Source organism: Mya arenaria, chromosome 3 (assembly GCF_026914265.1).
Source record: "Mya arenaria isolate MELC-2E11 chromosome 3, ASM2691426v1".
NCBI classification, from domain to species: Eukaryota; Metazoa; Mollusca; class Bivalvia; order Myida; family Myidae; genus Mya; species Mya arenaria.
Window position 1 is genome coordinate 66,534,232 of NC_069124.1, and position 16,901 is coordinate 66,551,132.

At 35.5% G+C, this 16,901-nt stretch overlaps 2 protein-coding genes across 2 annotated transcripts; both read right to left on the bottom strand.

Moving 5' to 3' along the window:
• Positions 1 to 584: 584 nt before the first annotated feature.
• Positions 585 to 5,446, bottom strand: LOC128226210 (uncharacterized). The gene is made up of 5 exons (XM_052936103.1): positions 5,366 to 5,446; positions 3,221 to 3,469; positions 1,882 to 2,088; positions 1,443 to 1,579; positions 585 to 659 (listed from the first exon to the last, which is right to left on the bottom strand). Exons 1-5 carry the CDS (start codon positions 5,444 to 5,446, stop codon positions 626 to 628), a joined length of 708 nt encoding a protein of 235 aa, XP_052792063.1. The 3' UTR covers positions 585 to 625.
• Positions 5,447 to 7,865: 2,419 nt separating this feature from the next.
• LOC128227798 (ganglioside GM2 activator-like) lies at positions 7,866 to 15,812 on the bottom strand. Its single transcript, XM_052938657.1, has 5 exons — positions 15,732 to 15,812; positions 14,999 to 15,217; positions 13,237 to 13,401; positions 12,714 to 12,850; positions 7,866 to 8,341 (listed from the first exon to the last, which is right to left on the bottom strand). The coding sequence occupies exons 1-5, from the start codon at positions 15,807 to 15,809 to the stop codon at positions 8,332 to 8,334; spliced, it is 609 nt and encodes a 202-aa protein (XP_052794617.1). The 5' UTR covers positions 15,810 to 15,812; the 3' UTR covers positions 7,866 to 8,331.
• Positions 15,813 to 16,901: the final 1,089 nt, after the last annotated feature.

Genomic DNA, 16,901 nt, shown 5'->3' on the forward strand with positions numbered 1-16,901 from the left:
TTGCTCCTAGTATGACTGATAATGGTTCTTGAATATATAGTTATACCGGTTCTAGAGTTAGGGTTGTTGACAGATGCGCCTACCATTAGGGTAAGGGTTGTTGACAGATGCGCCTACCATTAGGGAAAGGGTTGTTGACAGATGCGCCTACCATTAGGGTAAGGGTTGTTGACAGATGCGCCTACCATTAGGGTAAGGGTTGTTGACAGATGCGCCTACCATAAGGGTAAGGGTTGTTGACAGATGCGCCTACCATTGCCTTAAATGAGCAGTCTTAAACAAACAAAGACTGCCGTTTCCATAAAATAGATGTAGTCAAGGCTTCTGCATGGTCCCTCTTCCAAACCGGTAAACCCAGAGAGAATAGTTACAGGTGTGTGGTAATTACAAGCGTAGACATTTTTAAATTATTTAATTATGATTTATAAACTGTATTCAGAATGTATATTCGGTCAATAATATTCTGTCTAGAACAACTCATTGAACTTTAGGTGTAAAAAGTAAAACTAAAATCGATTCACTGTTTACATTTATTTAGATGATGCACTCCAAACAAGACTTTCAGTTATATACAATGAACAAGGGTCATGATATGTGTCCAATAATTTGACTTGTAGTTTCTGTGTCAGTCATATGCGCTAGGATCCTGGCTTCCCTTGCTGCAAGGCAACATAGTGAATTATTTTGATAATGCACATATATTGCGTTCGAAAAACCTAAAAAGAATTATTCTTAATTATGTCAATTATACTATTCTCGATATAAGTAAATTTGTTTTTACACAAAACGTTATTTACATGTGTAAATAAAATAATGGCAACTACAAAGATAAAACTATAACCCTGATATGTAACCAGTATCCCCTAGTACACAACGTTGGAGATCAAACAAACATTACGCAGCTATCAACATGACGTCATTGTTGACGCGGTCTGTGCAGAATAAGAAACGTTCGGAGCACCTCGGCCATTTTCATCGAAAACAACCTCGGTTGTATATGGACGGTTTACAATGTCAGAAATCGGTTCACTTTAACTAACCTCCAAGTAGATCGCGTAGTAATTTCAATTTAGCAATTAAACTACTTTTTACGTATTGTCTTTACTCTTTGGAATCTTAATTATGTTTGCAATCATATACTTCATTGGCAATCAATTTAAACTAAGATCGAAAATACAAGCTAAGATACTACATGTTATTCATAATATAATTCAAAATTTTACGATCTACTTCTACTAATGTACCGGCATACATCCGAGGTTGTTTTCGATAAAAATGGCCGAGGAGTTCCGAATGAATACGGAAGAACCCCATGTGTTAGAAGAGAGAGGGGGATACTATTATTCAGATTACCACAAAAGACGGCAGGAGCGCGAGATGCTACTCTCAAACAGGTAAATAAATTTAATTACTTGAACATAGTACGTTATCATAATAACTACCTGAAAGAGAACTTAAAATTGAGGCAACCGATGTGATGTCTGCCCTGTTTCAAGTTTATGTCGATGTCGAAATCTCCTTCGAGACGAACATGCTGCTGTGGGAATTGAAATTTAAAATCTGGCCACCAGTATATACCCTGAAAACCAGATGAAAATTGCATAAAGTTATATCAAAAACAAATTGTTTCTCACTTCCGGTGTAATGGAGGTCTTACTCACTTGGTCGTTAATTGAAATTATCTAAGTGTGTTTCTTTTTAATTGCCGTATATTTGTGTTGTTTGAGCATTGTCAAACTCTAATGATAAAAACTAAGTTGAGGAAACGAATGAAACTTGACATCCGAGACATTTGTACAGTGATATCAGTTTGATATAGTGTCAATGCAATGGAAAACTATAAGGACAATACGATTATATATTTTTATAAAGCGAGAATACCTCGATGATAGGACATGAACAGTTCCATGCCTTGTTGATGTGTTCCGTTTTGTCATAAATTAATACGGGACAGTGGTTCTTGAACCGGTACCGATAATCTTCGATTAAGCCACATAGGTCATTTGAATGGCAGAAGCGTAAAGGCAGCCATAAACACAGCTCTGTTGTTTCATAACCAAGTGTCGTCAGCTTAATCGAGTTCAGCAACTGAAATTCGAAGGAGTGTTATTCTGTCACCTGTAAGTATGGACATCACGACATAACGATTCAATAGCTGATCGCATTATCAATAAGATAAATTGAAACTAAAGTTAAATAAGTAATAAAACCATATGAAATATTAAGAATTATTCAAATCAGCAACAAAGCCAATACCATCACTCACATATCAATATTTACTCGTATGTCATCTCATACTTTCCTACCTTTATCATCGTATGTCATCACTCTCTTCCTTACTTCTATTCGTATGTCATCACTCTCTTCCCTCCCTCTATTCGTATGTCATCACTCTCTTCCCTTCTTCTATTCGTATGTCATCACTCTCTTCCCTTCTTCTATTCGTATGTCATCACTCTCTTCCCTTCTTCTATTCGTATGTCATCACTCTCTTCCCTCCCTCTATTCGTATGTCATCACTCTCTTCCCTTCTTCTATTCGTATGTCATCACTCTCTTCCCTACTTCTATTCGTATGTCATCACTCTCTTCCCTCCCTCTATTCGTTTATCATCACTCTCTTCCCTACCTCTATTCGTATGTCACCACTCTCTTCCCTCATCACTCTCTTCCCTACTTCTATTCGTATGTCATCACTCTCTTCCCTACTTCTATTCGTATGTCATCACTCTCTTCCCTACTTCTATTCGTATGTCATCACTCACTTCCCTACTTCTATTCGTATGTCATCACTCTCTTCCCTACTTCTATTCGTATGCCATCACTCTCTTCCCTACCTCTTTTCGTATGTCATCACCCTTTTCCCCACTTCTATTCGTATGCCATCACTCTCTTCCCTACCTCTTTTCGTATGTCATCACTCTCTTCCCTACTTCTATTCGTATGTCATCACTCTCTTCCCTACTTCTATTCGTTTGTCATCACTCTCTTCCCTACCTCTATTCGTCTGTCATCACTCTCTTCCCTACCTCTATTCGTTTATCATCACTCTCTTCCCTACCTCTATTCGTATATCATCACTCTCTTTCCTACCTCTATTCGTTTATCATCACTCTCTTCCCTACCTCTATTCGTATATCATCACTCTCTTCCCTACCTCTATTCGTTTATCATCACTCTCTTCCCTACCTCTATTCGTCTGTCATCACTCTCTTCCCTACCTCTATACGTTCGTTGTTCGAAATTGATCTTGAAATTTCTATTTTGCCGTAAAATTGCAAACTTGGTCCCGTCGAGAAGTTTTTTGGGTCTGGGTGTAGAACTATTGGGTTGGGGGAAAACGTGAGGTTATGGCCATATATAAAAGCCTCTGTTCTATTGCAGTTCTTGAAAAATGATTCGTTTCCTTCTGGCCTTCTGCTGGAGGCAAACTCTTCGTTCAGTGTGAATGTGGACATCGACGTGTGGCTCTGTTTATGAGAAATGTGAGCATAGCATTGCATTTAGAAGTGTTCGAAAAAAAATCAAAAACAAGTAAAATTACATTATACCGTATATTGCTTGTCATTTGAATTGTTCGTTTTGAACACTCCGGGTGTGCTTTCTAAGGATGTATCTTATAGGTGTGTTTGTAAATGTAGATATGGTGAAAAATCGAACTTATAACGAAATGTAAGTCGACCGCAGTCCCGACTAAATTGTCAACGATTACGTTAATCGTTATTGAAAAATATTTGTTGAATGTCTTTATGATTTTATACACGCAGAAGCGTGTTGTGGCATAGAAGTTTGAATTAAGCTCGATTCCCATTGATCAACAAATAATTGCATCATCAAAACATGTCATTATATATATATTTATGCATTCACGTTCATGTTCAAAAGAAAATTGGTTTGGGTTCCGCCTTCTATTTTCTGTAGTACAGTAAAGAAGTACACCATAACAAATTGTGTTTCACATGTATCTCTTGGTCCATACCGTGGACGATATCTTAGTCAGTGGAAGTTTTGTATATCTAACCTAAAAGCTAAGTAATGATTCCCTGTGCGTTATCCAATAGGCTAAGTAATGATTCCCTGTGCGTTCTTCAATAGGCTAAGTAATGATTCCCTGTGCGTGTTACAATAGCCTAAGTAATGATTCGCTGTGCGTTCTTCAATAGGCTAAGTAATGATTCCCTGTGCGTTCCACAATAGCCTTAGTAATGGTCCCCTGTGCGTTCTTCAATAGGCTAAGTAATGATTCCCTGTGCGTTCTACAATAGCCTTAGTAATGGTTCCCTGTGCGTTCTACAATAGGCTAAGTAATGATTCCCTGTGCGTTCTACAATAGCCTTAGTAATGATTCCCTGTGCGTTCTCCAATAGCCTAAGTAATGATTCCCTGTGCGTTCTCCAATACGCTAAGTAATGTTTCACTGTGCGTTCTCCAATAGGCTAAGTAATGATTCACTGCGCGTTCTCCAATACGCTAAGTAATGATTCACTCTGCGTTCTCAAATAGGCTAAGTAATGATTCCCTGTGCGTTCTCCAATACGTTAAGTAATGATTCCCTGTGCGTTCTTCAAGTGGAAATTGGAGATACTATAAATAAGTTTACTTAAGGGCCTATCACAGTGCAAAAGTCGTTTGAAGGACCAAAACATAAAATGTTTATTTAGTTTTGAGGTTCAATATTTAGCAAACATGATACATATATCCGTTGCAAAATGGATAACTGTAAATAGAAGTTGATTAAATTCTATGAAAATTTCTTAATAAAACAGCATTTGCATTTTTCTGGAAATGTTTTCATACAAAATGAATGTGTTTTGTGTCAAAATAGTCAGTACTACCCAATGAATTGTGGTATTGCAGCAAGAAGGATATTTTCATTTTTGTAATTAGAAAATGAATATCTTTCTTATTTATAAAGATAGCATCAAGAACTCACAAGACATTGTTGAATATGTAGTCTGGGACATTTTGACACAAAAACAGTTATAGTGTCGACAGCCTTTTCCGAAAAAATGCAAATGCTTATGCTTTTTGGTCCAAAATCTGATAAAATATTATTTCGTATAACTCCTTATTACCCCAAAATATGCTGCAAAGGATATATGTTTTACTTCCTAAGAAATTGTTCGTCAAAGCTTAATAAATAATGAACATTTTATTTTTGGCTTTTGTACTGTTGAATGCCCTTAAATAAATCGTGTAGAAGGATCTATTAATTAATGTTTATAACTTACTTAAACTGTTTACTTTTATGAATGGCAAAAGCTGTCTTATTTGGTTTGGATATTTGAGCACAAGGTATATTGAGACTGTACGCGTCGCAATTACTTGGAAAACGCTGTTGCTGGCAAAAGAGTGCTTATAGTTACCTCTGAAATTCCGAACTGAACTAATCCGATGGCGAAAACAAACACAGCCATGTTCATCACGTACATTACAGGGCGCTCCATTGTGTTTTAGTAACTGTGATGGTTTGTCAAAAATATCGCAATTTTTATCAAAAAGGGCTTCATTAATCTCTGATGAAAATACAAGGAAATTTATATCATATAATATGGTAACATTGTTATCAAGTCACAAAAAACGCATTGACAAAAATATTGATTATGTGATAGATACAGTACGAGATTTTCTTCAAAAGTGTCCTCTTACAGACGTAAGACGCCGTTTCGCTAGGACGAACTGCTATTCTGTCCGAGGCGAAGTCTGTAAGAGGACACTTTTGAAGAAAAACGAGTAATTGTATCTGACATATACGATGATAAGTGTATTGCATAAACTATTGAGCTAATAAATGCATTAATAAATTAAAAAAGACAGATTTATAAATAGAACATAATAAAGAGAAATATTTATCCGAAAGATAAACATTAGATTATTATCATGGCCTTTCTAAATACAATGTATTGGCTAGTGGGATTACTCGAAATTCTCGTACACGGTCCGCTTACAACCGTAAGATGACACTTTTTCAATAGCTCCGCTGGGGGTATAGTCGAATACTTTTTTGTCAGCAAAACTAAAACAAACGAGGATCAAAAGACTCAAATTGTCTCCTTTTCTTCTTCTGCCACATTCAATTAAAGTATTACATCCCATAGCCTAGGTGCTTTTTATTGTGACTTTAAATTACGAACGCTTTTGAAAATTATTCAAAAGATAGCATCAATCCATATATGCTTGTCAAGAATTTCGACAAGGTCGGTTATGATGATTGAGCTGCAAACACATGTTTTGCTGACCCTAGTTGACCATCAGACCCAATATGCACAGTTGTTTTCAAAGTCGTGAGTACTGTTTTGGAAATCAATGTAGTAGGCGCCAAAATTGTCTTTGTCATCCCGCGTGCGGTGAGCGAGACATAATGGTTCTTTAGACGGGTTCTGTGTTTGCCTGCTTCCTTGCGGAAGTGCGGAGGTGCGCCCGTCCGCACTGAACCTTGTCCTGGATCTATCTTCAGCATTTAGGCGTAAATGAAAATAATCTTCGTGCCATACTATTTTAAGTATTTTGCTACATCACTGGGTGGAGTGAACTTTAGTCGACATTTTAAATGAACGCGAAGTTGAGATAAAACACTATATGTTTTGTCATTTGTGACACTTGTACAGATTAAAGACAATTGAAGATACGACTTAAATTCCTTATATCTAAACGGCTCATTGAAGATACGACTTAAATTCCTTATATTTAAACGGCCCATTGAAGATACGACTTAAATTCCTTATATCTTAACGGACCTCAGGTCGGTACCTCAAAGGTCACGGTAACGCACAGAGGTCAATGTTTGAAATGGTCCATGTCAAGGCTGTAACTTGGCCATGCGTGATAGAATTTAAAAACAAACTTTCCTTTAAGGTTCACCATGATGTGGTTGCGTGTCGCGGACAAGATACAGGTCTGTACCTCAAAGGTCAAGGTCACCCTTTGAGGTCAAAAGTTGAAATGATCATTGTCCGGGCTGTATTTTGACCGTGCATTATAGGATTTTCACATATTAGCTTGCAATACACCACGATGAGATGGCATGTCGCGCACAGCATCCTGATGTGTACCTTAAAGGTTGAGGTCGCCCTTTATGGTCAAAAGTTGAAATAATCTTTGGCCCGGCTGTATCTTGACTATGCATTATATGATTTTCAAAAAACAAAAACCTTAGGGTTCACCATGATAAGGTGGCGTGTCGCACACAATACACAGGTCTGCTCTTTGTCACGCTTAGAAGCCAAAGGTAGCAATGGCTCTTGTCCGGGCCATATATTGACATGCATGATAGGATTTTCAAATATCTTGCCATGAAGGTTGACCATTATTAGGTGGCGTGTCCCACTTGAGACCGAGGTGAGTAACGCAAAGGGCAAGGTCACTTTTAGAGGTCATTAGTTGAAATGATCAATGTCCGGGCTGTATCTTGACCTGTATTATAGGGTTTTATAAACAAATGCAATTAAGGTTCACCATGTTGAGCAGGTGTGTCGCGCACAAGTCCCAGGTTGGTACCTCAAAGGTCAAGGTCTTGCTTACAGGTCCGATGTTGAAATGGTCCATGTCCGGGACCATGAATACTGACCATGGATTAAAGGATTTTAAAAAATAAAAGTAAATTGCCATGAAGGTGCATCATGATGCGGTGGGGTGTCGTGTACAAGACCCAGCAGGTCTGTTCCTCAAAGGTCAATGTCACCCTTAGATACCGAAGGACGAAATTGTCATTGTCCAAGCTGTATGTTTACCGTGCATTCTAGGGTTTTCAATAATCTTGCCAATATCTATTATGATGTCACTATAGTTTTCCTTATATTTGGAATATAATTGAATGAATAGCATCTTTGAATTAGAGATATAAAATCAAAAATGAACGACCTTAAATAGCATTGATATTTTATTAAGATATTGTAAAAATTCAAATCATAACAGGTTCACTTTTAACAATGTTCCGACTGAATTCTTATTAGTAAATATTTAAAGATATACAATTATTAATAAATATATACACTGATATTCATTGCAAAATATATTGGGTTGACATGATTAAATCAACGTTCTAAAACTTTCGTGAAAGGACTTACTGTACCAGTCAATAACCTTACGGGGGACGTATAAACCATGAATATATAGATTATTTTATACTCAGTCTCTCACGTTCATATGTCCGTTATTATGTTGGCTAAATCAAATATGTATGTACAGGATGATATATCTAATGAGTAAACTCTTATTTTTCTTCCTCGTGTTTTTCTTTTTCTTTGTTCGTGACTTAACATAGGTATAATCTTCAATTTAAAACGCACACTTCAAATACAGATCTTTTGGTTGTTGACACCTCTTCGTCAGACTAGCACTGGCTGTAAAAATAAATGGTATCAAATTTTTAGGCCAAAAAAAGCATAGTTTGATTCTCAACAAATTATTTTCTTGTCATATAAAAAATCAATTAATTAACACGTTTCAATATCTCCTAAATTTGCAGTTTGTATCTTTATTTACATATCATCGTTGCACATACCATAAAACATTTGCAGTGATGTAATCAGGTGTGTATTTAAAACGAAGACAATAGCACAGGTGCACACCTACATGTATTTATCAATGACTATTGCGAAATCAAAACAGAATTAAAGGAATACGATGTACAAATGCGCTTTATCGTATCATGTTGATGTCGAGGTTTTATCGTGGCATAATAATGTAGATGTTTATCATGGCATTGTAATGTTGATGTTTTATCGTGGCATTGTAATATCGATGTTTTATCGTGGCATTGTAATGTTGATGTTTTATCGTGGTATGTTAATGTTGATATTTTATCGTGGCATTGTAATATTGATGTTATATCGTAGCATTGTAACGTTGATGTTTTATCGTGGCATTGTAATGTTGATGTTTTATTGTGGCATTGAAATGTTGATGTTTTATCGTGGCATGTTGATGTTGATGTTTTATCGTGGCATGTTGATGTATATGTTTTACCGTGGCATGTTAATGTTGATGTTTTATCTTGACATGTAAATGTTGATTTTATATCGTGGCATTGTAATGTTGATGTTTTATCGTGGCATTGTAATGTTGATATTTTATGCGGCATTGTAATGTTGATGTTTATAGTGGCATTGTAATGTTGATGTTTTATCGTGGCATTGAAATGTTGATGTTATATCGTGGAATGTTAATGTTTTATCGTGGCACTGCAATGCAGATGCTTTATCGTGGCATGCAAATGTTGATGTTTTATCGTGGCATGTTGATGTTGATGTTTTACCGTGGCATGTAAATGTTGATGTGTTATCGTGGCATTGTAATGTTAATGTTTTATCGTGGCATTGCAATGCTGATGCTTTACCGTGGTATGTTAATGTTGATGTTTTATCGTGGCATGTTGTTGTTGATGTTTTATCGTGACATGTTAATGTTGATGTTTTACCGTGGCATGTTAATGTTGATGTTTTATTGTGGCATGTTAATGTTGAAGTTTTATTGTGGCATGTTAATGTTGATGTTTTATCGTGGCATGTTAATGTTGAAGTTTTATTGTGGCATGTAAATGTTGATGTTTTACCGTGGCATGTTAATGTTGATGTTTTATTGTGGCATGTTAATGTTGATGTTTTATTGTGGCATGTTAATGTTGATGTTTTATCGTGACATGCTAATGTTGAAGTTTTATCGTGACATGTTAATGTTGATGTTTTATCGTGACATGCTAATGTTGATGTTTTATCGTGGCATGTTAATGTTGATGTTTTATCGTGACATGCTAATGTTGATGTTTTATCGTGGCATGTGAACGTTGAAGTTTTATCGTGACATGCTAATGTTGATGTTTTATCGTGGCATGTGAATGTTAAAGTTTTATCGTGACATGCTTATGTTGATGTTTTATCGTGACATGCTAATGTTGATGTTTTATCGTGGCATGTGAATGTTGAAGTTTTATCGTGACATGTTAATGTTGATGTTTTATCGTGACATGCTAATGTTGATGTTTTATCGTGGCATGTTAATGTTGATGTTTTATCGTGACATGCTAATGTTGATGTTTTATCGTGGCATGTGAATGTTGAAGTTTTATCGTGACATGCTAATGTTGATGTTTTATCGTGGCATGTGAATGTTGAAGTTTTATCGTGACATGCTAATGTTGATGTTTTATCGTGACATGCTAATGTTGATGTTTTACCGTGGCATGTTAATGTTGAAGTTTTATCGTGACATGTTAATGTTGATGTTTTATCGTGACATGCTAATGTTGATGTTTTATCGTGACATGCTAATGTTGATGTTTTATCGTGGCATGCTAATGTTGATGTTTTATCGTGGCATGTTAATGTTGATGTTTTATCGTGGCATGTGAATGTTGAAATTTTATCGTGACATGCTAATGTTGATGTTTTATCGTGGCATGTGAATGTTGAAGTTTTATCGTGACATGCTAATGTTGATGTTTTATCGTGACATGCTAATGTTGATGTTTTATCGTGACATGCTAATGTTGATGCTTTATCGTGACATGCTAATGTTGATGTTTTATCGTGACATGCTAATGTTGATGTTTTACCGTGGCATGTTAATGTTGAAGTTTTATTGTGGCATGTGAATGTTGAAGTTTTATCGTGACATGCTAATGTTGATGTTTTATCGTGACATGCTAATGTTGATGTTTTATCGTGACATGCTAATGTTGATGTTTTATCGTGACATGTTAATGTTGATGTTTTATCGTGGCATGTGAATGTTGAAGTTTTATCGTGACATGCTAATGTTGATGTTTTATCGTGGCATGTGAATGTTGATGTTTTATCGTGACATGCTAATGTTGATGTTTTATCGTGACATGCTAATGTTGATGTTTTACCGTGGCATGTTAATGTTGAAGTTTTATTGTGGCATGTAAATGTTGATGTTTTACCGAGGCATGTTAATGTTGATGTTTTATCGTGACATGTTAATGTTGATGTTTTATCGTGGCATGTGAATGTGGATTCCTGGTGAACCTATACACATTTCGTATGATACGAAAAGTACTTGTTTGCTGATTACTACATCGTAAAATAAGAATAGAAAATTATTTTTACTATAGTTATCGCAATGTGGAATTGCTTCAGTATGAAGACCGTTTACATTATTTTGTCTTTCCTTGCCTTTCGAAAAATTGGAATAAAATACATTTCTTTTTAATGACACAGTTACCATAAGTATGTGAGTCATCAGGCATCGAAAATAAACCTATTAAACTGTACAAAGGATTCCTTACGGTGCTGTATGGTTTGTTGTATCTGGGTTGTTTTATACTTTTAAAGAATATAACGTACTCAATGCACATATACAAAGTAAGAAAGTCTCAAAGACTTGTTTCACCCCTTGATCGATTGACAGGAAATGTTCAAATTATGTAAAAAACAAAAAACATTTATGCTTTAAAGCTGCACTCTCACAGATTTACCGTTTTTACAACTTTTTTATTTTTTGTCTTGGAAAGTGCAATTGTTTGCGTATTTATCTGCAAACCAATGATATAAGATTGCTGACGAAAAATCAGATCGTAGATTTTCATATTTCCGTTCGAAAATTAATGTTTTATGGCTTAAACCGTTTCTAATCAATTTTTGAACTTAAATATAAAAATCTGCGATCTCATTTTTTGTAAGCAGTCTTTTATAACTGGTTTCCATGGATTTTCACAAAAATTGGCTCGTTCCAAGACAAAAAAATAAAAAACTGTTGGCAAAACGTTCAATGCAGCTTTAAGTGTATTTAATCAGAAAAAACATGATTTTAAATATTGAAAGGTATTCGATGTGTCCAATTTTTTATCCCATTTTTAACTTGTAAATTTGATTGGATCAGAAGATTTTGATAAAAGGATGGTAGAAGATCTCGTATTATTCCAAGAATGATTATATTCATATGTAAAGACACTGAAATTATTCTTATTTGAGTCCGATATATTTTTCCATGGATTTATTATCAACAAGATCACAAGCTTAATTTGATATAAAACAACATCCTTAGCTTAAAAACAGTCTACATAAATTAGATGAAAATTGTATAAATGGAGACTTATAATTCAATAAGAATTCAATATGTTAAAATAGTGTATGATGGAATGTGTGATGAATTACAAAATAACCTATTGTTCAGGTCATGGGTTCTTTAAGGATCACTTACTTAGATCCTCATGATTAAACGCTTCGCTCTCACAGATTTACCGTTTTTACAACTTTTTTATTTTTTGTCTTGGAAAGTGCAATTTTTTTAGTAATTATCTTAAAACCAATGATATAAGATTGCTGACAAAAAATGAAAAAGTTGGCAAAACGTTCAATCTGTGAGAGTGCAGCTTTAAAGCTAGACTATCGCAGAGTGTTCGTTTTGTTTTGTCCTTGAATGAGCCAATTGTTGCCCAAGTGTTAGAAGTCAGTGATATAAGCCTACTGCCAAAAGATCAGATCGCAGTGTATCATGTTAACGTTCGAAACTCGATATTTTATGGCTAAAAGCGTTACGAACGCTTAAGAAAGTATAAAACTTTGGGCAGTTCATCTGTTATATTGTGAGTTATCTATTATGACTGAATTTAAAGCACTGATTCCAAAACCAGTCGATTCTGAGAGAATAAAAGAATCATTTTTAAGGTTTGGAGACTTTTTAAGTTTGTTTATAGTTTTATAGAAAATCACTTAATCTTCTTCCACTAATGCCGTATAGTCACAAACCTACCCAAGGCAGAGCTGGACGTTGAGGCAGCCGATTTCTTTCTGAGATTCCTTTAGTGTCATAGTGATGTCAAACCGCCCGGATACCGTGATTGGTGGATTGGGAACCATCTTGGTAAGCGTTGGGATAGTGTAATTACCCTGTCAGCAAACAATTGAAGATGATATAGTCATGTTTAAACCATACCTAAAGCTAACAAGATGAAAATCCAACAATAATCATAGAAGTATCACTACAAATAAATAACTAATCCGACCAAACTCATATTCTCTAAGTCACGAACAGGGTTGGTGTTCAATATGCAGCTTAAGTCAATCTTATGGTCATATGTATTGACTTTATTTACTCTATTGGTCAGTTATAAATAACAGTTAATCCGATTAGCTACATCGTTCAAATATCCAATTAAGACCAAGATTAATTACCAGTAACCTACTCATCCTCCACTGCTGTCTAAGCTGCATATAATTCGCGTTCCTAAAAACAAGCTAGCACTAGTTTCACATTCTAACAAATTGTGACTGACCTTTTTAAATGGACACTGACATAAGGGTTCCAAATGCGGCGGACATTTGTCGCTCACAACTCGTTTCATCCAGTCACAAACATCGTTGATGTTGCAATACTCTGGCTTGTAGACACAGACGTCGAACCACTGGGTGCCAAGCTTCATCATGACCTTCAGGTGAGCCTGCATGGAACGACATTTGAAAAATAGGTAGAACTAGTATTCACTGTTGTACCTAAAAGATTGATATATGCAACATGTCCGTACAAATTATCAGCGTTTTTTATTACTCTTGAGCAAAATGCCTGCACTTCAAAATTACTATAAACAGTTTATGACATTAAAAAACAACAACCTTTATCAAACAATGTGCATGGTCTAAGACAGTTTATAGCATAAAACGATAACTTCGCTTTGGGCCAAATTTAATCACTTTGTCAGCAGAAAATATGAAACACATCGAACTATTAATTCAATTTCTGAAACATCAATTTGCAATTATAGATAACTGATGGGATAAGTGTGAGGTTTGGTATAAAAAAACTATTTCAAACTTCCAGTGAATCCCATGAGTTAACAGTTGTTTAACGTTTTCAATTTCACGTCGACCCCAACACGTATTGATATATGTATGTGTGTTGTTTATATGTTGCGTCTCTTTTTTGTCTGTTTGCTCTTAGCCGTGTGTCGTTGGTGGTGTGTAAGCTTATTTATACTCGCACTCGGGCCTTGCCCATTCGGCGAGTGCTCCGTTAAGATTGTTAGTCATTTTAGGTTTTTGGAGCATAGTGCACAGACAGAATGTACCCCAGGTTAGAGTTACCATGGTTCTTGAACGTGCACCAGTATATAGCAATGCCACATGGGATTCCCGTTTAACGTCCCTCCCGGAAGACGATTAGTATTTTAGTTGTGCGACGGGAATCAAAACTGCGACAACTGAATGGAGAGTCAAGTGTGTAACCACTAGACCAAGTATAGGCCACTCATTTTGCCTTTAAGCAGAATAGCTAATATATAAATAGTTATTTTATAGTAAGCTGCTCGACTAGCCCCATAATAGTAACCACATTATCGGGAAATTAGTTGTTTGTTGAATACATGCGAATAGTCACACCGGAAGTATATGTGATTCAGAAACCCATTGACAATGCTATAAGGAAGTTTTACTCTCTTCAGTTATCAAATCTCACCCTGAAAGCGGCATTTCGAATCGGATAATGAGTAAGAGGCTAGAATCTCGAATGAGTCTCAAGATGCATTTGTGTGAAATTTTCCTATAAGGCCAGAATAATCAGGGGCGGTTCCAGGATTAGACATTTGAGGGGGCGTAATTGAGCGGGCATGAGCTTTTGATTTGTGCCTCTCCCTCAAAACCGAAATAGATCGGTTTAAAGAGTTGGTAGGGGTGAATAGTTTGATAAATTCTACCACGAAATGGTGCATTTAGGGCGTATGTTATTACTTTTTTCATTGCATATAATGTCGAATGTTTAAACCGATATGGAATTGTGTTCCGTTGTATAGTAATTACCTTTTTAATCATATGAAGATGTTATTTTTATGCCTAATGGATTTAATGAAAATGAAATTAAATGGCAGAACAGAGGAGAAACATCCAGTTAATAGCAGTAAACGAGGTCCTACCATAATTCAATAGTTATCAAAGTGATCAGCAAAATGTCATTTACGAGATTCATGATCACAGTTATTAATATCTTCTATCCAGCGCACGAGAACAATATATTCAATATGTTAGTGTTTACAAGACAAATCGTACCTCAAGTGTCGTGGTGGTACCAACATCTTCGGATACATCAATCTGCCCGGAGAACGATATGTTATGGCCGAACTGTATGGGGTCGGGCTCGATATGTAGGGACGTGACGACCACGGGGACGGCTGTTTTATTACACAGCGACCACAGAAACTGTGAGTCTTTTAACGAGTGCCACTTCTTAGGTTCATGATGGGTTTCAGCGTCCAACCCTTTGTTTATCTGATCTCAAGAAGCAACGCAAAGCGTTTAATTTCATGATTACAACAGCAAAGTTACAACGAATAATTTTTAATTATATTTAAGAGTAAAACACAATTCATTTATTTATATTTAAGTAAGCTTACGTATTTTTTTGCCGTAACATGGATACCCAGCTGAAGAACTAGGTTTCATCCACAACTATTGTTAGAATCCGACAACACCCGTGTGTGTTAGACAATAAGGGAACATATTTCCAAAATATAATTAATTGTGTCATTGAAAATTTATATATCTAAAGGACTTGCAATAAGAATCGCATAAAAATCAAAGCAGGGTTTATTTTCGAGCGATTACAAGGTTAATTGTTTCAAATCAAATAAACAAAAACTATATTAAAAAAGATTCTTTATACACATGCATGTGAAAAAGTGTCGTAGTTGGTAAACTGCAGGTATAGAAGTACCATGGAATTACCACGACTGTCCGATACGTGCACCGGCTTACACAAAATTGATAAATAATTTAAAATAACCTTCATCTGATACACAAGATTCAAATCCATAAACACAATTGTAAAGCACAAAACAAAGTTATTGAAGACTGCCATCATGAATTGTAGCGATCGGCCAGAGGTATGATTATTGATAAATAATTTATTTTGTTTAGTTTTTAGTTTACGGGGATCGATTGTTATATTGCGTGTGATGTTCACCATTATCAGAAATATCACAATTGTCTGTTAGATTCTTATCGGCAATGACCATTAATTGAACTGTACATATTTATGATAATATGGCATAACTCATAATTAGTTGTATATTTTTCCAATGGCATACGTTTATGATAACGCTGAAAGCGTTGAATGCTGTAGGCTCGATAGCGGGATTTTACTTTTTTACAATTCTGTTCATAAGCAATATAAATCGAATCCAAAAAATATTTTGAGTCGCCTCAAACTGTAATCGATAAGTGCCTGTCATTTACTATAAAATAGGTTATGTAGTGTGATGCTTTTTAATACAATTAGCTAGTTTTATAACAGTAACTGATAAAGTGATATGTACAAGGCAATATGAACATTGTCATCGTGAGTGTTTTACTTATGTAAAGTTAATGAAATGAAAACCGATATTGGCTGAGGACGTTTTGACTATGTGAGGTAGCTAAAAAGTGTCAAGGTCTTTTAGTCACTGAACTTTTCCGTTCATTGAAGTACTATAATTATATATTCCCCTCGGTTTCTCACCAACATTTATTTAAGATTCTTCGGTTTTCTTTCAAATTCACATTAACGTTGTAATCATAAGATCGTGAAGATGAAGTGGTCTTTCAATTCGCATAAAACCATACCTTCAATTTAATATAGACGCATTTATTGTTTTAAAAAGCCATGTCAAAGTGTAGATCTGACGATACCTGATTTCGATTTGCGATTTGCGGTACTTATGTATTATGTAATTACAAAGTTTGTTTAATAAGGTGTATGTTCCGAAATGTGTATTAAAGCTGTGAAATAAAAAAATGGCTTATGATGTGTCATTTTAGCTATGTAAAACAAACAAATGTCCGATGAAATGTGTTGTCCGAAATATGTCTTGTGAGCTGTGTAATACGAAATGTGTCAGATGGGATGTGTAATATGAATTTTGTCTATTGGTCTGTGTAATACGACAGTTGTCTTATGAGGTGTTTAATACGACAG

Coding starts and splice junctions, on each gene's coding strand:
- LOC128227798 (XM_052938657.1), bottom strand. CDS start 15,809: ATGATGGCAGTCTTCAATAACTTTGTTTTGTGCTTTACAATTGTGTTT. Junction 15,218..15,731: donor ATCTTGTGTATCAGATGAAG/GTTATTTTAAAT, acceptor TCTTGAGATCAG/ATAAACAAAGGGTTGGACGC. Junction 13,402..14,998: donor GTACCACCACGACACTTGAG/GTACGATTTGTC, acceptor CGTTCCATGCAG/GCTCACCTGAAGGTCATGAT.
- LOC128226210 (XM_052936103.1), bottom strand. CDS start 5,446: ATGGAGCGCCCTGTAATGTACGTGATGAACATGGCTGTGTTTGTTTTC. Junction 3,470..5,365: donor TTCAGTTCGGAATTTCAGAG/GTAACTATAAGC, acceptor TCTCATAAACAG/AGCCACACGTCGATGTCCAC. Junction 2,089..3,220: donor CGAACAACGAACGTATAGAG/GTAGGGAAGAGA, acceptor TTCGAATTTCAG/TTGCTGAACTCGATTAAGCT.